Source organism: Bos mutus, chromosome 17 (genome assembly GCF_027580195.1).
Source record: "Bos mutus isolate GX-2022 chromosome 17, NWIPB_WYAK_1.1, whole genome shotgun sequence".
Taxonomy (NCBI): domain Eukaryota; kingdom Metazoa; phylum Chordata; class Mammalia; order Artiodactyla; family Bovidae; genus Bos; species Bos mutus.
Window position 1 is genome coordinate 32427695 of NC_091633.1, and position 21581 is coordinate 32449275.

Below are 21581 nucleotides of genomic sequence, written 5' to 3' on the forward strand. Positions count from 1 at the left end.
TTGGTCAGGCCACGTGGGTGCTTCTGGTTTGGTTGACACTCATCCATCTTCCTTATCGTGTGTCACCAGCATTTACAGTCGGAGCTAAGCATCCTCTATTCAAATGCACCCACTCACATACCATCATATTTCACAATATACAGATTTTGTGCCATGTGAGTGAAGGCATTTGGCTGCTGGCTTCCAGAGCCCCAGGCAAGTCAGGGTCCAGAGATGAAGGTGTGGGGGTTCCCACATGTCGGGAAGAACCAGAATCACAGCAGTGGTTGTGGACGTGGGCAGTGATAGGAGGGCCCTCTAAGCAACAGTTCTGTCCAGGGGATGAGTCGGGAAAGCAGAGATTTAAGAAGAAGAGCAATTAGCACATCAGATACTGTGAGACATTTAATAAAGCAAACTGGGAAGTGGCCACTGGATTTCACAGAAGACGAGGCCATCATCAGAGCGGTGTGAATAGTTGTGGGGAGAGGCAGCCCTCTGTGCTGGCAAAAGGGATGCGAAAGACTGGTCAGAGGTAAGGGTTCAGATATTTTAAAAATATTTTTGTAAAACTTTAGGGGGATCAGACTGTCTTATCATCTTTTGGACCTCACCTGCCCCAAGGGGCGTTTTGTTCAGCAGTGTTAATTTTGGTTGGATAATCCTGGACTGTTTCTTCCCAGAATATATTCTTAGTACCAAGAGAGCAGTCACCCTGTCTCTTCCATCACCTAGTCTTTCTTCTTAGCCTTTGTAAATGGAGATGAGGAAAACCTTTGCTTCTCATAAAAAAGATTAAAAATGAGCTTCAGTAAAATGCTTGGGTCCTGTGTGAGGATATCATGTGTAAAGAAGAAATCATGAACATTAGTGATTATTTGGGGGAAAAAAGTAGGCAGTCACCATTTTTACAGTCACTAAGGTTGTAAAGCTATCAGATGCTGCTTTGAGAAACAGGTCTAATTACCAACAAGCTGAGCGTTATTCTCGGTCACACTGTGCATGACACTGTGGTGGTTCCTTTCATGTCCGATAGTACACGCGGCCTGCCTCTGATGTCAACATGCTCGGGGAGATGATGTTCGGCTCGGTCGCCATGAGCTACCAAGGCTCTACCCTGAAGATTCACTACATACGGTGAGTTCTGGCACCGCCACCACGTGTGAAACATAGCATGGGGATGCTGACTCCTAATTCAAACGTGCTTAAAAAAAACTTACATAGTTAAACAATAGACTGTCATCTGATGTTGTTAGCACTTGATATTTTTTATGCATTTTTTATCTTTAACAGTTAAAATAGACTTTTCCTACATAACTCTTACCTTGAATCAGCTTAGCAGAACAAAATCCTAAGCTTTAACTAAGTACTGTAAGTGAAAAATGCATACCAAAGTCTTCTATCTGCTAGGTTAGTAGCAGCAACACTTTCTATCAGAATTATTCAAATATTTTAAGTTTTTCAAAATCTCATAAATTTTCCATTTTCAGATTAAAATTTTAGTCATGACTTTTTCCTTTTACTGAGGTACATATTTTTTTCTTATTTTTTAAAAAATCATTGAATGAATGGCAAGTTTATTTCTGTTTCCAGGGAATGGTGTCTAGAATAAAAACTTCTGCAAAAAACAAAATGCGACTCCATTAAAGAATATGTCCATTGTCTGCATGTCAGAACAGAATTTAGCTTGCTTGAGGCACAAGCTATATGATTTATGAAAGAAAGCCTTTCCCCATTCTGCATGTCTAACCTTCTGTCTGTTCATCCTGTGCCATGTGACAGATGAAAAATGTAACCTGAGAGAAAACAAACTTCTACTTTGAAAGATTCCTGCTAAGCGAAGTTTGTTCATCTGAAATACTTGCTCCCAAGGAAAGTGGCCCCCAGAAATGTCTCCATGTCTCTCTTCTAGGGTTTTAACATCCTTGGGATTTTAAAATGATAAAATTAGAAAAAAAAAATCTAGGCACCCCACTGATACAGTGATTTGAAAAATACATGTCTCATTCTTTGTCAAATAAAATATAGAAATGAATAAGAGCTTCAGAAAAAGTAGAAATAAAAGCAAGCAAACAAAAAAGCATCTCTTCCTGCTCTGTTCTTTTGTCTTTTCCTCCAGTTCTCCTCCACAGCTGATGGTTAGTAAAGTCTTCTCTGCCAGGATGGGCAGTTTCTGTGGGAGTACAAACAAGTAAGTGTGGGGTGTCCCCCCACCCCAGTGTTCCAAGTGGCTGTTTTGGGGTGTGCCCCTACCCTCCACTGTTCCAAGTGGCTGTTTCTGCGGTATGCCCCCACCCCTGCTGTTGCAAGTCGCTGTTTCTGGGGTGTGCCCCCCACCCCCCATTGTTCCAAATGGCTGTTTCTGGGGTGTCCCCCACCCCCCACTGTTCCAAGTGGCTGTTTCTGGGCTGTCCCCCCCTCCACCCCCCATTGTTCCAAGTGGCTGTTTCTGGATCGTGTCACTCCTTGTGACTCTTTTTGAGATGTGAAGCAGGACGAGTCCCCATTAACACAGGGTTTTCAAGGTGGCCGTTGTCCAGTACACAGTGAGTGTGAAAAGGCCCTGGACCTTAACAGTTGGCCATGAAGACAGATCTGTCTGTACATATATTTGGGGTCTCTACCTGTTACGCTCTGTTCCTACTGCCAGACACCAAGTTTTCATTTCCTGCAAAATGAAATGTGAAGGGGAAAAAAGGAGGGACTGCAGTAATGAGTGGCCAATGTTATTTTATCCCCAGTATTATTTTATCTTAAAGTCTTATCAGGACTTTTCCCTGGTGGTCCAGTAGTTAAGATTTTGCCTTCCAGTGCAGGGCGTGCAGGTTCAATCCCTGGTCAGCAGCAAGCTGGGACCCCGCATGCCTCATAGCCAAAAAACCAAAAACGTTGTACAAAAGCAGTGTTGTAACAAATTCAATAAAGACTTTAAAAATGGCCCACATTAAAAAAAAATCTTAAAGCCTTGTCTGTTAAAGAAATGAGGCACAGGGTGAGTTTGCCAGGCTGAGAGGCCCCTGAACGGCAGGAGAGGTTGTCTGTGCTCACTGTCTCAGCCATCTGTGCCACCTGTGCAGTTGGTGGGGGCTCAGGTCAGGCAGTGTTTTGATTTTTGCTCCTGAGTTCCTCCGCCAACTCTTAATTTTGCTCTTCTATGTAGACTAAGAATATTTCAGTGTCTAACTTAACTCTTACCTTGGCACATTTGTTCATGTATTTTGAATTTTCCAAGCAGAAATATCTTATATAATTCTATTTTTGAATGAAATAACAAAACATTTGTTATACTTGGGTAAGTTTGAAAGAAATGTTTGTTATAAATTAAAGGGGTATTCTTCAGGGTCAGATAAAGGCTGTATTTTTTTTTACGGTCTTTGGAAATTAAAAGTATGTTTCTCTGCAAATTTGGGTGCCTTTGAGTAAGTCTGCTTACTTTTCAGCCCAGTAAAGAATTTATATTTTTGAGCATTTTAAGACTGGATTGTCAGGACTTAAGCGTAGGAATCAGAGAAGGCAATGGCACCTCACTCCAGTACTCTTGCCTGGAAAATCCCGTGGACAGAGGAGCCTGGTAGGCTGCAGTCCATGGGGTCACTAAGAGTCGGACATGACTGAGCGACTTCACTTTCACTTTTCACTTTCATGCATTGGAGAAGGAAATGGCAATCCAGTCCAGTGTTCTTGCCTGGAGAATCCCAGGGACAGGGGAACCTGGTGGGCTGCCATCTGTGGGGTCGTACAGAGTCGCACTTCAGTCGCACGACTGAAGTGACTTAGCAGCAGTAGGAGCAAGCATAGGAATTAATGTTTCTTTTTTGGTGAGATATTCTTTTCCAGATCTTTGCTACTACCTGAGCATTTATTATACTAACTCCCTCAATAAAATATTGAGCTTAGATTTAAGTAAAAATGATTTTTGCCTCATTATGCTATATTATCCTCAAAATCTTTATTTCACTTCTTAGTAAATACAATAAATTATTAAAATCTGCTTCTCTCACACGTATGTTGTTGTGTTAGTCACTCAGTCATATCTGAGTCTTTGTGATCCCAAAGACTGTAGCCCATTAGGCTCATCTGTCCATAGAATTCTCCAGGCAGGAATACTGGAGTGGGTTGCCATTCCCTTCTCCAGGGTATCTTCCCAACCCAGGGATAGAACCTGGGTTTTCTTCATTGCAGACAGATTCTTTACCATCTGAGCCACCAGGGAAGCCCTCTCACATGTTTATTTATGAGTAATTCTAACTTTTTAGAAGTTGTGGAATCAGACTCCTATAAAAAAATCATAATTTCCCTTATATGGTCCTCCTGAAAAAGGTTGCCAAATTTCTCATGGATGTTAACTAAGAGTTAAAATGAATTTCATTTTGAAGGTTTATGTAAAATTACCCTTGAAATAAGTAGCATTAGCCTTGGTCTTAGTCACCAAAACAAGATTTTAGAGTTTCTTATTCCCCCTTATATAATGTGAAATTGTATATTTGGATTGTAAATGTTTGGAATGTGTCATTTAGTTTTAAAGGTTTAACTACCTCCCAGAACCTTTCTTGTCTTCCAACAAATTCCCCTGAAGATTAATTCCCTCCAGTAGATGCGAGACTTTATTAATTTATAAAGAAAAATCTGACCAACTGGTGGATTGTCTTGTACCTGAGAGTCTGTTAGCAAACAGCTGTATTCATCTCTTGATGTTTCTCTCCCTTCCATCCCCTTCTGGACTTAGCTTGCAAGACAGCTTCGAATACATCAACCAAGATCCTAACCTGGGGAAACTGAACACAAATCAGAATAACCTGGGTCCCTGTCGGACCGGAAGTAACCTAGGTAAACGCCGCCGCGTAGTTGGGTCTTGCTTTCTGGGTGCCCCCCCGCTGCGGGTGTGCGTTTTGCTTTCTTTGAGTTTGCGGTGTTGTTTTGTTCTGGCAGTATCTTTAATCTGTGTTTATTCTGTGTGTGCCTTGTCCGCCCCCGTGTCGTCTCCGCCGCAGGTGCGCTGCAGGGATGCGGCGGCAAGCTGCCCCCAGGGGCGGCCGAGGGAGGACCTCTCCGGCTCAGCCGCAGCGCCTCTTTCTTTGCAGGTTTGTGTGGAATGCTGCGCACGGTGTGACCCGCACACACTAATAAATCCTGGGCAGGTTCTTGGAAACAAATCCTGTTTGGCACCTCTCTAGAAATCCAAGGGGCTCTTGAGATAATTAGTTCCAAATGCTGCCAAGTTCCCCATGTTCTGAAACTTCCACCCGTGAACCCCTATTGTAAAGTTTCTGTAATACCCCAGTGTAAGCTGATTTTGATCCAAAATGAGCCCTTCGTATTTCTAAGAGGATAATATCTTCTGATCTTCTTCAGCCTGTTCTGCTGCTGTGAACTGTCTCTCTTTACTGTGGCATCTTTAGTCCGTTTTTCACCTGCATCCTTACTGCACAGTCTTTTCAAAAGTCACTCTAACAACAGCATGGAAGACCAACCTCACTCATTTTCTCTCTGTCTCTGTGGCAAGAGAGAGAGCTCAAATGCATTTTCCAGCTTCTTTACAGGTGTAATTGTCTGCATCTCTCTGGGTAGGTACACTCTGAGCAGAGCCTGGTCTTCTAGCTGAGGCTGTCTGCTATCTGTGTAGGCTGGCATGATTAACAAGTGTGGAAGTCTTCACTGCTAACTTTAAAGGTTGTGTTTATGGCAAATGGTATGCTTCATTCCATTTTTCTTTGTAGCCTAAAATATGCTAGGCCCCCTAGTTAACTGACAGACACTCTCCTACCTACTTCAAAATGAGGATAACATGTTTGTTTATACACTCTCCTTAAAATTGCAAAAATAAACATGCTTCACAAAATAGCTGGCAAATATAACACTCAGGCAGGGCAACCTTGTGCACTATAAAGCTAACTGTAGCCACATGTCAGCTACCTTCTAGCTCAATAAGGAAATAGTTAAGACTGATCTGAAGCTTTCCTAGAAGTCTGTAATCCTTGATAGAGTGTTTTCTTTTTTTGTTAGTTTTTTTTGGAGTTTTGTTGTCTTACAGTGTAGTGCTAGTTTCTACTGTACAGCGAAGTGAAACAGCTTTACGTATACATGTATCACCTCTTTTCTGGATTCCCTTCCCATTTAGGTCACCACAGAGCACTGAGTAGAGTTCCTTGTGTATACATAGGTTCTCATTAGTTATCTATTTTACTGCTGATACTATGTATAAAATAGAGTGTTTTCTAAGCAAGTCTACAATAATTCTGAATCTCGGTATATATGGAAAAGAGGTGGAGAAAAAATTGTTGAAAATAAATACGTGTTTTCTATCTACCAAGAGAATGGGTTATAAAACAGAAACATTTTTCAAATTTATGAAATGGTTTTCACGTAGTTCTCTAGGTGGCCTATAGTTGTTACTAAAACTGATTATAAAGCATTTTGAAATTTCTTAATATTTTGAAGTACATTCTAATATATTGAAAATACTTAAATACTATTTAAAATCTACTAATGAGGAAAATGCCTCAAAGTATCCACTGCAGGATGCAGTTCATTGTATCAAGTGCCCACATAGTTTATGATTCAGTTAGAGGTGAGTATGGGATAAGTGTCTGTGCTGCTGTAGGACAGGCACCTGATCCTGCCTCCCCCACCTGCCCTGCTCCTCTCCCCTCTTTTCTCCCCCCCACTCTCCTCCTCCCCTCTCTTTTCCGCCCCCTCTCCTTCCCTCCACCTCCCCTTCTTTTCTCCTGCTCCCCCCGCCCCCCACCTCCTCTCTACTCTTCCCCCCTCTTCCTCATCCCACCCCTTCCTCACCCTTTCTCCTACCGCCCTCCTCCCCCCTACTCTCCCCTCCCCCATCTCTTCCTCACCCCTCTCCTCTTCCTCCCCCATCTCTGTCTTTGCTGCACTGAATTCTGCTTTCTCGTTCCTCTCTATGTACACTTACGCTGGTCCTCACTAGCCATCATAAAAATGAGTGCAGTTGATTTGAACAGTCCACTGACCAGGTTTCCTTGCCTCCCACAGCACACAGCACCCCGGTTGATATGCCGAGCAGAGGACAGAACGAAGACAGGGACAGCGGCATCGCCCGGTCAGGTATGTGCGTGTCTCCTCTTGTTTGGCATCGCCCTTGGGGTGGGCACTCTGAGCTCTGGGCCTTCAGGGGTAGTATCCAGGCATGATGTGCACCAGGATGAGCCCTGGCAGTGAACACGCACTGAGAAGTGTCCCTCTAAAAAGAGAGATGCCTCCTTGAGCCAGTGGTCCTTGCTTGCTGAGTGCTGAGGGTCAGATCAGGGGAGGGACAGTGTCCGTGGGTGTCACTCTGATCATGAGCGTGGCAGGGCTGCCTGCTGACCCATTCACTCCTTCTGTCCTGGAGACATACTGCTCTAGATTTTATCTTCTGTGCCTTTTCTTATGATGTCAGGCTGTTACTGACCAGAGTGTTTGGCCTCCTTAATCAGTAGAAATTGACAAGAGACCAGACACAAAATTCAAACAAGGCTTTATTGGGCCCCCACTGCAGCAGGGGTAGCGAGAACAAGTAACAGGTGCCCTAGCTTGCTCCCGGCGGAGAAGGCAATGGCACCCCACTTCAGTACTTTTGCCAGGAAAATCCCATGGACAGAGGAGCCTGGTACGCTGCAGTCCATGGGGTTGCTAGGAGTCAGACATAACTGAGTGACTTCACTTTCACTTTTCACTTTCTTGCATTGGAGAAGGAAATGGCAACCCACTCCAGTGTTCTTGCCTGGAGAATCCCAGGAACAGGGGATGGGGTCGCACAGAGTCCGACACGACTGAAGCAACTTAGCAGCAGCAGCAGCTTGCTCCCGGAGAGGAGAGGGGAGTGAGCTGAGCTGGTTCCTTACACGGGGTGCGCGGCGTAGGAGTGCGTCCAGGGATCAGGCTGGAGGGGTGGCGTGGTGGTGTGTGCAGAGGGCATGCACAGTACCCTGCTTTTACTCCCAACACTCTGCTTTTGTTCCTGGATCTTCAGAAGTTGTAGTTAGAGTCTTTGGTTTTTTTGTGTCTTTAACTTGCCCCAGCTGCACATGCATGCAGTTATTTTTAGTCCCTTCTAGTTTCTTGGTATCTGCTGAGACATTTGTCCAGGCCCACGCACTACAGCAAAGGGTCCTGGGTCGCAGCCTGTCTCAAAGCCTTAAACTTTCTCAAGACTGCTTTTAAGATCTCTTGGTTTCTGCTCTTATACCTGATTCTGCTTTTGACTTTGATTTGTGGTTCAGATCAGAGATAGATTCCTTGCAGTGAAAGAAGGGTGGTGAGTGAATGATGTGGAATTGGAGGGTTCGGGGGTGTGTGGGCTGTGCCCGCTGCAGGCTTGGGGCACCTACTGCAGCCGGTTGGCCCTCACCTCATTGTGCTGAGCCTGGGCTGGGCTTGCTGCCTTAAGTCATTTCTGTTTCCCTCCAGTCCCTTCCATGTGGTACCTAGCCCTTCACCCTGCTCGGCATATAGCTCTGCTCCCAAGTTGTTAAGTGAAATGGAGTTTGTGACAGAGTCCACCTGTTTGGTTAATATATGTCACGTGATGAAAAGTACACAACATTCTGTGTATGATTGGTTTCAGTGAGTTGATTGACTTTGGGTTTCCTGATCCCGTCTTAGGTAAACTTGGTCAGAGGTGTAATTGCCATTAGTTGGACCTGTGTTGTTTTCATTTGTAGCAGTTTTTACACAAATGTAAAACCTGGGATATGCCGCTTATGGCGTGGTAAGAGGATCATCTGACTTTGTGTTCCGTGGTGCTTGGGATGATCTCCATCTGTACGGGGTGTGGTCAGCATCCACGCTGCAGGAGGGCCTTTGAGTCACACCCATCCATCAGCCACTGGAGGCTGAGAGTGTGCGGTGTGATGGTCTTAGTGTCCCAGAGCCCAGCCCCTGGAGCCTCTCCAGTCAGGCTTGGCTGGGGCTGGCTCTGTCTTGGTCAAGTCTCCAGGAATAAAGAAGCAGGAACCACAGTAGAAGCAAGGCCATGCTCCAAACCAGTTGCTGCCTTAGCAGCTCATAGAATTTGGTGTGTTTGTCTTTATGTGGTGAACACCCAGGTGGCACTAGTGGTAAAGAACCCACCTGCCAGTGCAGGAGATGTCAGCGACACGGGTTCAATCCCTGGATCAGGAAGATTCCCTGGAGGAGGGCATGGCAACCCGCTCTAGTATTCTTGCCTGGAGAACCCCATGGACAGAGAAGCGTGGGCAGTCCATAGTGTTGCAAAGAGTCGGACACAACTGAAGTGACTTAACACGTTTGCGTGCACACCTTTGTGCAGTGAACACTCTTTACCCAAAGATGACTAGTATTTGACCGAGTCCCACTCTGAGCCCTGAGATCACAAGGTTCCCACTGTAACTTTCTCTTATGTATCTGTTTCTGCTCCTTCTTGTTCCAGAAAAGACTAGAGAGACTGGGGGGAGCTGGTGCCAACAGAAAGTTGGCACCTTAGGCGGAAGTTTGGGTGTTCCTGGGTAGCTTCTCGGTTTATCGTGTGTTTGGTATGAAGGTTCACGTTGTGCACATCAGAATCCCCATAGGTTTGGTAGTTCTCTGACTCTAAATCACGCCTTAGATGAGTCTTTTTTGGCCTCCGAGAAGCAGGAACGTTGAGAGGCTGAGTGTGCATTGAAGTGAAAGGTCCATAGCAGCCGCATCTGGGTGTTTTCTCGGGAGGAGGAGGCAGATGTGAATCTGGTGCAAATGTGAACTCTGACTTCCCTGGTGGCTCAGCTCGTGAACGAGGCACCTCTCCTTTGAGGCTCCCAGCGTCCTGTTGCAGGGATGGCAGACGTGGGGCTGCATGGGGCCCCGATGGGCCTTCTGCTTCCCTTCCTCCTGGGAGCCGCTTCAAAGTCATTGGGTGCTCCCGGGGCAGGTCTCCCTCCACTGAGGCCTCTTGTGCTCCCCAGGCCTCTGCTCCTCACCACCCATGCTGTGTGGGACCAAGTGCTCATCCTGAAGCAGAGCAGGGACTCCCAGAGTTTGACTTGAATCAGCAAGAGAAGACGTAAAAAATTAATGACATTGTTTATTCTCTTTTTCCTGTAATTTGTAACTTCCTGTCTTACTGGTTGAGAGATGGGGAAAATATTTTTTAATAGATTTTTATTTTTTAGAACAGTTGTAGATTTGCAGAGCAGTTGAGATGATAGTAGGGAGCGTCTGTGTACCTTGCACAAGCCTCCCTGTTAGTAACATGTTGGTTAATAAGATGGCGTGTTTATTAACAGTTGTCGTGTCCGCTTGGCTCCACTCTCCTCTGGGAGTTTCTCAGACTTTGTTTTGGTGACCTTGATGGTTTCAAGAACTAGCAGTCAGGTATTGCATAGAATGCCAGTTGTTAGAATTTGTTTGATGTTTCTCACGTGACTAGACTGGGGTTCTGGGTTTTAGGAAGAAAGAAAACAGAGGTAAAATGTCTTTTTTTTCTTTTTAAATGTCATTTAAAAAAAAAATTTTTTTTGGCTGTGCCGGCAGTTAGTTGCGGCACTCAGGATCTTTGATCTATGTTGCTTTGTGTTCCGTGTATATCCGTGGCTCTGTACATACTGCTGTCTGTGGTGCCTGCGCCTGTGTTCAGTTAAACGTGTGAGTTGGTGCTGGTTTCTCTGTTACCCATTATCCATGAGCATGGGGACCATCCCACCCTCCCCACCTGGCTTATCCGCAGACAGCGAGACACCCAGCTTCCCTGCCTGCCCTGCATTTAGGTGACGGATTCATTGCAGTCCACACACACCGGCGTCTGAGAGCTTAACCTGCCCTCCTTGGGAAACGCCTTTTTACACTAGAGTGCAGTGCTTGTGTGCAGCTTCTCTGACCTTGATGTCCACTCATGTCTAAGGTTCCCAAGGCCAACACCTTGGGAACGTGGGGAATATCTGCAGCTGCACAGGCAGCAGAAGCTCCGAGATCACAGCTGACACTGGCTCATCCTCACGATGAACTGGCTTTCTAACGGCTGCCCCAAACTCTGAACATCACACACCACACCTGAAGAAAAGAGGCCTCTTTTTTTTTTTTCTTTTAAAATCATCCTCTATAGAGAGGAACCTGATCTGGAATGAGGGGTCTGAGAGGACTAGGTACAGTTCCCCGGCGGAAGGTCACCAGGAGTCTGTGCACCCCCTGCAGGCCGATGTCACAGGAGGAGCGGGTCTGCACACGGACCACACACTCGTTGTGCGCAGTGTGCCCTGGGAGCGCAAAGCGCCGTCTGGGTTTCACCTCCGGGAGGGTCCCCTGTTGTTAAAGAACTCACTCATTCTGCTGGTTTCCACAGTTGGGCCAGCTAGGCACAGTTGAGCTTAAGAGGAGGGCTTGGAAGGATAGCGCTGATTCGGGCTCGACTGTCTATTCTGCAGCTGGGGCAGAGCTCAGCTTCCTCAGTTCTTTGTGCTTCTCATATTTCAGGCCAGACCCTTGGTGTGCTCCAAGAATAGATGTTTCTCTTCACAAATCTGTCAGTTCTTTCACATTACCTCTTTCCTTTCTAGACTTGTATTCATCTATACCTGTTTAAGAAAAATTAGAATCAACAAGTAATGCACACTGCAGGCAAAACTACAAGAGATCTAAGAATATTTCTGAGAAAAGATATGTGCTACTGTCAAGGAGAAATTTTAAAATCGTTGTTAGAGGAATGCATATATATTATCTGGAGAGAGAGATCGAGTTCCACAAATAAATATGTAAAGTCAGTGTAATTTCAATTAAAATCCCTTGTGAAGTTGGGCAAAATCACTTTTATTTGTGTGGAAGAACAAAGGACCAACCTCTACAAATCCTTTGTAGATTCGTTCTTAGAGTTCAGACTATGGCTACAAAGACATGGGTAAGTTACATAACTTGGCGTATAAATGTAGAGAGTGAGTAGGTCACCAGGGCTAGGCTAGAATTTATATCCTAGATGAGGGATTAAAATGTAAGGTATTTTTGGTCGAATATTTTTCATGCTAAAGAGAAATGAGCTATGAAGCCAAGAAAGGACAGCAGCAAACTTAAAAGCTCATGACTAAGTGAAAGAAGGCAGTCACGAAAGGCTGATGTGATGGTGTGCTATTGTAAGAATCACCGTGTGACATCGTGGAAATGACAAAGTGATGGAGACAGGAAAGAGATGGTGGTTGTCAGGGCTTGGGTGGGGGTAGATGGGGGGAGGACAGTGAACCTATGCTGTGTGGTGCTGTAGTGGTGGGTGCGTGTCATGATCTGTCCAGACAGCGTGGGATATGTACCCAGGAGTGAACCCCCGTGAAGCTCTGGACTCTGGGTGGTCAGTCACAGCAGACATGCCCTCTGGTGGGGATGCTGCTCTTGGGGAAGGCTGTGCATGTGAGCACCTGTGCATACTCTGCACCTGCCACTCCCGTTTTGTGGTGAACCTGAAACTGCTCTAAAAATGCAGTCTGTTTTTCTTTTCTTTTTCTTTCTTTTTCGGCCACACTGTATGGCGTGTGGGAATTTAGATCCCTGGCCAGGGATGGCATCCATGTTCCCTGCAATGAACCTCTGGACCACTAGGGAAGTCCCCTGAAGTCTGTTTTTAAAAATTGGTATGTTTTGAAATCTTGATGAGAAGAACATTGTCTTTTCATTCAGGGGGTTTTAAAGAAATTTTATTAAAACTGAAAAGTTACCTGTGGTGCTTTTGAGCACTGTATGTAGTCTTAAAGTAATTCTATGGTTTGGGAGCTAAATGTGTTTTAATCAGAATTTGATTTGCCAATTAACTTGTTTGGTTTATTAAAAAAGACGTCTTCCTATCAGACAATAATTGACCTTTTAAGTACTTCAACTCTTCTGTGATTAGAAACACAACTGCTGAACTTTAAAGAACTTTATATTTTTCAAGTGTTTAGTAAGCAGAAACTCTTACGAGAAGTACTGTTAGTGTTACAGTCAACAAAAGCTGTTGTCGTGTACTGTTTTAGTTGTAGTACCCTCTGTATCAAACTGAGAGAAAGGGTTCAGGCTCAGAGCCACACTGCTACCATCACCGTCACCACCATCATCACCACCACCACCGCCACCACCACCATCATCACCACCACCGCCGCTGCCACCATCACCACCACCACTGCTACCATCATCACCACCATCACCTCCACCACCATCACCATTACCACCACCACCATCATCACTTCCACCATCAAAGTGAAAGTGTTAGTCACTAAGTCGTGTCTGACTCTTTTTGACCCCATGGGCTATAGCCTACCAGGCTCCTCTGTCCATGGGTTTCTCTAGGCAAAAATACTGGAGTGGATTGCCATTCCTTTCTCCAGGGGATCTGCCTGACCCAGGAATCGAACCTGCATCTGCTACGTTGCAGGCAGATTCTTTACCATCTGAGCCACTAGGCTTCCCTGTCAAACATAAAAAAGACTTAAAATGAAGAGGTGGGGAGAAAATCCTTATGCTCTCTATACAGTTTTGACCATAGGAAGCTTTTTAACAAATTCAGGTTTTGAACTCTCTAGAAATTTTTTTTCTAATGTTTTGGGTCTGCTGTGCTTGTTGATTGAGACAGACATCACGAAGCAACTTTTCTTGAGAATCTTATGCACCAGACGTTTTTGTTGGATGTGAGGAGAGATCAGTAATCAAGTAGACATGTAGTTTATATTCAATAGAGAAGACACAGAGAAAGACAATAAAATGTAGGCAGGCTTCAGTCACCACCAGAGTGCTTGCTCAAGGAATGCCTCTCCTGGAAGCTGAAGTCTCAGTTGACTCAAGCACCTTGCTAACTTGCTTGGTGAAGACCAGAGCAGAGAACATGTTAGACTTTGGGGGCTGCTGGGGCAGAGCCCAGGGTTGGGAACAGGCTTTGCAAGTTTGTGTGTGGGCAGCATAAAGACTGCTATGTACTGGGAACAGAGGGAGGCTGGACGCAGTGAGGGGAGAGTCTGCAAGCTGAGCTTGAAGAGAAAATAGAGGTCTGGTCACATTAGCCTGTTGTAGGACTGGAAAAGGTCAGTTTTCATTGCAATCCCAAAGAAAGGCAATGCCAAAGAATGCTCAAACTATCGCACACTTGCACTCATCTCACACGCTAGTAAAGTAGTGCTCAAAATTCTCCAAGCCAGGCTTCAGCAATATGTGAACCGTGAACTTCCAGATGTTCAAGCTGGTTTTAGAAAAGGCAGAGAAACAAGAGATCAAATTGCCAGCATCCACTGGACCATTGAAAAAGCAGGAGAGTTCCAGAAAAACATCTATTTCTGCTTTATTGACTATGCCAAAGCCTTTGACTGTGTGGATCACAATAAACTGTGGAAAATTCTGAAAGAGATGGGAATACCAGACCACCTGACCTGCCTCTTGAGAAATCTGTATGCAGGTCAGGAAGCAACAGTTAGAACTGGACATGGAACAACAGACTGGTTCCAAATAGGAAAAGGAGTATGTCAAGGCTGTATATTGTCACCCTGCTTATTTAACTTCTATGCAGAGTACATCATGAGAAACGCTGGACTGGAAGAAGCACAAGCTGAATTCAAGATTGCCGGGAGAAATATCAATAACCTCAGATATGCAGATGACCCCACCCTTATAGCAGAAAGTAAAGAAGAACTAAAGAGCCTCTTGATGAAAAGTGAAAGAGGAGAATGAAAAATTTGGCTTAAAACTCAACATTCAGAAAACGAAGATCATGGCATCCGGTCCCATCACTTCATGGCAAATAGATGGGGAAACAGTGGAAACAGTGGCTGACTTTATTTTTCCGGTCTCCAAAATCACTGCAGATGGTGATTGCAGGCATGAAATTAAAAGACGCTTACTCCTTGGAAGGAAAGTTATGACTAACCTAGACAGCATATTAAAAAGCAGAGACATTACTTTGCCGTCTACTCAAAGCTATGGTTTTTCCAGTGGTCATGTATGGATGTGAGAGTTGGACCATAAAGAAAGCTGAGCGCCCAAGAATTGATGCTTTTGAACTGTGGTTTTGGAGAAAAGTCCAAGACTCCCTTGGACTGCAAGAAGACCAAAGCAGTCAATCTAAAAGGAAAGTAGCCCTGAATATTTATTGGAAGGACTGATGCTGAAGCTGAAACTCCAACACTTTGGCCACCTGATGCGAAGAGCTGACTCATTGGAAAAGTGTCTGACGTGGGGAAAGATTGAGGGCAGGAGGAGAAGGGGATGACAGAGGATGAGATGGTTGGATGGCATCACCGACTCAATGGACATGGGTTTGGGTGGACTCCGGGAGTTGGTGATAGACAGGGAGGCCTGGCGTGCTACGGTTCATGGGGTCGCAGAGTTGGACACGACTGAGCGACTGAACTGAACTGAGTTTTGGCGCGAGTGTGTCCGTAAACAAAGACACCTCATCTGTTCTGTCCAAGCTGTGCAAGAGATGGAGGACTTGGGGCTTCTGCGGGTTCCTCCGCCCAGGTGTCTCCTGCCAGTGAGGGCTATCTGGCAAGTCCAAACCTGCACTCTAGACCCAGATGTTTGCTGCAGTCCTGCCTCTGCACTGTCCCAGGTGTGCTGTCAGGTCGGAGAGCACATGACTCCATTTTGCAGCAGCATCAACCAGCCAAACTCACAGTTCTTCCCATTGGAGGAATCGTAGCAGCTTCTGAGTGTTTGAGTTTGCATTTCCTTTTCCAATGTTGAGTTTGCCCCTGTGGACTCACCACATTCTGGTTGTGTTTTGTAATTCCTTGGGGATTTTTGCTTGCTGCTGCTTTTCCCATGAAGAGTAAGCTCCCCTAGGGCAGAGACCCAGCTACTGAGTCACGCTGACTGCTCCATCCCCAGTAGCCTGAATCCTGCCTGACATATAGGAGATGTTCAGTGGATCCTTGAATGGTGGGGGGAACATGTTCCCCATATATACGAGGAGGAGTACATACAGATTTTTAAAAGAGACACACTCAGATGATCTAGTCATTTTCCTGGGGAACATCTGATAACGCCCTTTCCATGACTGGCTCTTGCTGGGTTTTAGGTTTAGTTGAGATGTACCATTTTCACAAGGGTGTTCTTGGACCACTGACTGGAGAATAAACCTTTGTCCTGGTTTCGTAAAGAAAATCATGTGAACTTAGCACTCTCTGTTATCATCTTGTTTATTTACTCCATGCATGCAGGCTTGTTAAGGACAGAGCTTGTTAAGAACTTTCTGTGCTGTAACTTTCTGCCTCAGGCCCAGGTAGTGCCAGGAACTTAGTAGGTGCTCCGTCAAAGTTGAGCAAATGGAATTAAGAGTTTCAGGGTATTGTCACTTTGAATCCAGATTTTGTCAGATTATCAATACAGTAAGCTCTCCAAATAGCAGACGTATTTCCAGATAAAGCTGAATCCTTATCTTGAAGAAAACAGGTCAAGAAGAGCCAGCAGTTGACATTTTTAAGCCTATAGATGTATTCTTTTTTCTTATCGCTAATTTCTGTAGGAATACATAGACACTTATTTAAGAGCCCTCCTCTGTCAGGGGGGTGGGGATGCAAGCATAAATTGTTTTCTTATTCATGTGCAAAACTCCAAAAATCTTTGCAGTCTGTGTGCATTAGCATTTGTGCTAATTATAAAAGTATTCTAAAAAGAAGAGCGATACTAAAAATATTAAGAAGTGTCAGACATAGCACTTTTAAAGCTGAAGCTGAGGCTGTGAATAATTTAACTGAAAGTCGCACGTTTTACAACCGAGGCACCAACTTGTGGAGCTGACAGGAAGCATGGTGTGGGCTGGGACCTACCCTATGGAACTCCTGTGCAGAAGCTCTTTGGTGTCCTGGAGATGCCAGGCCCACAGTGAAGTGAGTGAACTAGCCGGGGAAGCCCACTCTGCCCTGGGGATGGGGACAAGCGCCTCAGCAGCATCCAGGCTGCACTCCCTTGTAGACCATGGCCCAGCCCATAGCCACACGTACTAAATGGGGATTGAATCCATCCTTTTCTCATGAAAATGGCAATAGGCTACAAGGTAAAATGAGGCCTGTTCTTGTGTCTGAGAGTTGTCGCTGTATCATTTGCTAAAACGTATGATTGACTACGGGCTTCCCAGGTGGCATTAGTGGTAAAGACTCCGCCTGCCGATGCAGGAGACCCAGGAGATGCAGGTTTGATCCCTGGGTTGGAAAGATCCCCTGGAGGAGGGCATGGCAACTCACTCCAGTATTCTTGCCTGGAGAATCCCATGGACAGAGGAGCCTGGTGGGCTACAGTCCATGGGGTCGCACAGAGTCGGATATGACTGAAACAATGCAGCATGCACGCATGATTGACTACATACACTACAGTACTTTTGCATAAAAGTCCTCCTATGTGATATCAAAATGCATTTTTAAAATACTTATTTTATTTATTTGGCTGTGTTGGTAATTGTGGCACTCGAGATTTTTTTTTTTTTTAAGTTGTGGCACATGGAATCATGAGTTGCAGCATGTGAACTCTTAGTTGTGGCCTGTAGAATCTAGTTCCCTGACCAGGGATTGAATCTGAGTCTTAGCCACTGGGCCACCAGGGAAGCCCCCAGAATATTTTTCAGGAAATGTTGGAGAACGCTCAGCCAGCCTTTAGCTTATGTTTTTATTACAATTATTATTCCGCATTCTATAGTACGGATAAAGGGAACATCCTCCTTGGTTTTTTTATTTTAATTTTTTGCTTTTCTTTTTCATGTCTCTATTACAAGTTCTCAGTTCGTTTCACAATTAACTATTCAGAAGTAATGACCTTTTAGTAGTACTCTGAAATGTCTTACCTGGCCCACCTTTTCTAAGAATTGTCGGAGAGTGAGTAGGTAACATTTACTGTATGGGCACTGGCTGAGTGTTTTACATGTATTGATTTGTTTAATCCTCACAGGAACTGTGTGAAATAGGTCAGTGGTTTTTAAAGCTTTCTTTTGTCTGCCACCCACACTAATGCATTTCACATCATGATCCAGTAACAAACATCTTTATATATGACAAACAAAAGTGTCATAAATTAGTGTTAACACTGCCCTCTATTTCCATTCATACTTCTCTTTTAAAATACTGGTTTTGATCTGCTAAATAATTTATAACCCACTAGCAGGTTGCAGCTCTCACGAAACATACTGAGGTGTGCTCCTTTACTGCTCCTGTTTTATGGATGAGAAAGCTGACAGGTTAAGTGAACCACCCACGTGTCCCAGACAGTGAGCCACAGAGCTGGGATTTGAAGGAGGGCCTGGGTCTTACTCCTCCTCTACTGAGCAGAAGAATCTTGCAGCTGTAGGACTTCCAGAGGGTTTCCCAGGTGGTACAGTCGTAAAGAACCTGCCTGCTAATGCAGGAGATGCAGGAGACTTGGGTTTGATTCTTGGGTCAGGAACATCCATGGAGGAGGGCATAGCAACCCACTCCAGTGTTCTTGCCTGGAGAATCCCGTGGACAGAGGAGCCTGATGGGCTACAGTCCATGGGGTCACAGAGAGTCAACACAACTGAGCACACAGCATGAGCATGACTTCCAGAAGACAGTGTCCTTAGCTCATCCCATCCTGCTTTTGTGACAGGGTAGGGACAAGTATTTATAATGCGAGTGCTGCATCTCAATGGTGTCCTCCACCTGCCAAGAAGAAGATGATGTGCTCAGCATAAGACCAGGCACCCTGAGATTTGGAAATAGGGGACGAGGATCTGGATCTTATAGGGGATTTTAAGAACTTGGGAGTGGAGCAGACATGTCTAATTAGGATTTTTTTCATTAAGTAGTATTCTGTTACTTTGAGGAAGAACTCTATCTCCCTTCAAAATTCTCAACAGAATTACCTACTCACTGATACTTGAAATGGGGATTTGAATTTGGAGGTGTAAGTCCAGCCTCAAGGCTGAAACCAGGCCAGCCTCACCTGGCAGCACTTCAGTGCAGAGGTGCCATGCGTTCAGCAAACCTGTGTTAATTGTCCGTTGTGTCCCAGGCACATCCTGGATACAAGGGATCCACAGATGAATAAGCTCTACCTTCCCTGTGCATGCGAACTGGATCAGAAGAAGAGCGTCTCATGGATGCTTACAGCACCTCTGCTGTGGACAAGGAAGCCTAGATTGTTAGCTTCGCACCCTTGTGGCTGGGGGTTCTCTGGTCTTGCAGCCGTCAGCTCCATGCAGGGCCACCACGCGCTGCACAGCGCTTGGCACATTGCAGATGCTTGCCGGGCAGCCAGGCAACCCTTGCAGGATTTCAGAACTCACGCTGGGGACTCAGCGTATTTCCATCTGCCTGTGAAAGTAGAAATAAAAACATGATGGCTCACGTGGAGAAGCTGCCTTCCAGTGGTGTCCACGAGCATGGTATACTGCGCTTAGTGAAGTCAGTACCTGTGTCTGAAAACGTCGACTGGCTGCCTGTCACATTCCATCCCCTTCTCTACCTGACCCAGTAACTTGGGGAGGTAAAAGGAGAAAAAGTCTGCCTCCTCCAGCATTCCAACCCCACATGCACATATTCCTCTTTCACAGCAAGGGAGTGGCAGTGGGCCGGGCCTGGGGGCAAATGCTATGCATTTAGGGCTGGGGGTGCAGGAGAGGCAATGCTGTGTGGAGGAACTACCTTTCTGCCTGGATTTCACCTCTAAATAGAGTGAAGAAGCAGTCAAAAGAGGTTAATGTGTGTGAGTAAACGCTGTGTAGGGCATTGGTTACCCGGCAGCAATAGCAACAGTTCTGTGGAACACTGTATCAGAAATCTTCAGTGTGCACTCTGAGTGGATGAGTAATAATTGTTTGCATTTGTAAGTGAGGTCTGGTCATGGATGCAAGGCTCTGTCTGTGGCCCCTGTTCCTTTTGACTTGTTTCCCCTTTTATGGGATATTTTCTCACAGTACAGAAGTCCTAGGGAGGCCGGTCTCCCCCTGCTGGGTGTGGCCTGTAGAACCACAACAGTTAGGATCCTGGGCTTGTGCTTTTTGTGTAGGTTCATGCAGGCTCCTTGAGTTCAACTCTCACTTTCCAGTCTTCTTCTTGCAGCCTCCCTGAGCAGCCTTCTGATCACACCGTTCCCGTCTCCAAGCTCCTCCACTTCCTCGTCCAGCAGCTACCAGCGCCGCTGGCTTCGGAGCCAGACCACAAGCTTGGAAAATGGCATCATCCCCAGGAGGTAAGCTGGGTCCCCCTTGCTGCAAGGGGCACCCAGGTGGGCAGCTAGGGGGTGCCCGTAGACACCGCGTTCACCTGCCATCCCTGGGAAAGTGTGGAAGCTTTCCACTCAGCTTCGGCTCAGCCTGGAAGTTTACAAGTTGAGGGTCCAGGAAAGACACTGGGAATATCTGGGTAGATCTGTGTTGATTTAAAGTGAGTACATTCTCTGTTTGTACTGGCTCCCCTCCGGGAGTAGCTTGTGTAAGTGAGAAGGCTGGAATAAATCTTGGCTTATGGTGACATAGTATGGTCTTTGAAAATATATGAACCCAAGAATGGTAACATACACTTTTTTTTTTTTTTTTTTTTTGGTAAAACTTAAATTCTTAAACAGTCATGAGTTTGATTATGAATAGAGATGGTACCAAGATATCCTTTGCCTTTATTTCAGTTGGTTTCAGATCTAAAGTTTAGTTACATTGCAAAATGTACATTTTTGACTTATGATGATGTTACATCAATAGCTTCCAATCTCTTCTTCATAAAACCCACAACTTAAAAGGGAATGAAGATGGTTGTCCCTATAAAATCCAGACGACAGTCGGTTGACTTAGTAAGTTGAGTTGTGAGTAGCATGTATAGGGTTTGTGAGGGAGTGAAGAGTCAGCTGCACAACTGCATTTCAGAAGTTCGTGAAATCGCACAGGTAAATAATGGTATAAAGAAGATAAATGCTTAGAGAGGGTAGAGTGTTTGGAGCTTGGGAGAGAGAGGCAGCATTCTGGAGGTCCTGGGGCTTGGGGAACCTTCATGGAAGTGGTCCTGAAAGAACCAGAAATGGGGGGCTGAGACATGTAGAGGGCGTCAGGCTGCCGGCACCCTCTTCTCCCAAAATTAACATCACGTGTTAATGTTTCTTTTTAAAAAATTATGCTCCAGGCATTTTGAGAACAACCTATAAAATGAGTGTAAGGCTTTTCCATTAAAAGTATTTTACTTTCAGGACTTCCCTGATGGTTCAGCAGTTAAGATTGCTCACTCCCAATGCAAGGGACCTGGGTTCAATCCCTGGTCAGGGAACTAGATCCTACATGCTGCAACTAAGTCTCAGCACAGCCAAATAAATAAATATATTAAAAATATTTTACTTTCAAAATATAATAGGAATAATAGTGATCCATGACTATTAACATAAACTTATAAATTGCAAAAAAAAGTTTGGATGCAGTCATTTTATATAATCAGTAGTAATACTTCATATGATATCTTGACTCATAAGATTTTTCTGGCTCACTTTTCTGCAGATTCATTTGTTTAGGTCATCAGAATTTGTATGTCAGTTGGCATAATTGAAAGCGGTGTTAGCTGCTCCTTTCAAATGCCAAGATGGCAGATAATTTTTGATAATTTTTTTATTTTGGGAAAGCTCATTTTGTTTATTGTAACAGTTACTGGAATTGTATAGATCATAACAACATTGAGATAAACTTTTAATAAACTTTAAAAATATAAATTTTAGTATGTCTAGAT

At 45.0% G+C, this 21581-nt stretch overlaps 1 protein-coding gene across 6 annotated transcripts in view; it reads left to right on the plus strand.

Moving 5' to 3' along the window:
* The window catches only part of FNIP2 (folliculin interacting protein 2), a 127905-nt gene that overhangs the window by 66793 nt on the left and 39531 nt on the right, over positions 1 to 21581 (plus strand). For 4 of the 6 annotated variants that reach the window (XM_070386442.1, XM_070386445.1, XM_070386446.1 and 1 more), the window contains 6 exons: positions 1016 to 1116; positions 2099 to 2170; positions 4706 to 4806; positions 4971 to 5060; positions 6985 to 7056; positions 19941 to 20070. In XM_070386442.1, the coding sequence (XP_070242543.1) occupies positions 1016 to 1116; positions 2099 to 2170; positions 4706 to 4806; positions 4971 to 5060; positions 6985 to 7056; positions 19941 to 20070 (566 nt within the window). The remainder of the gene's footprint in view (positions 1 to 1015; positions 1117 to 2098; positions 2171 to 4705; positions 4807 to 4970; positions 5061 to 6984; positions 7057 to 19940; positions 20071 to 21581) is intronic. The other 2 variants (XM_070386444.1, XM_070386443.1) reach the window with 1 other exon arrangement.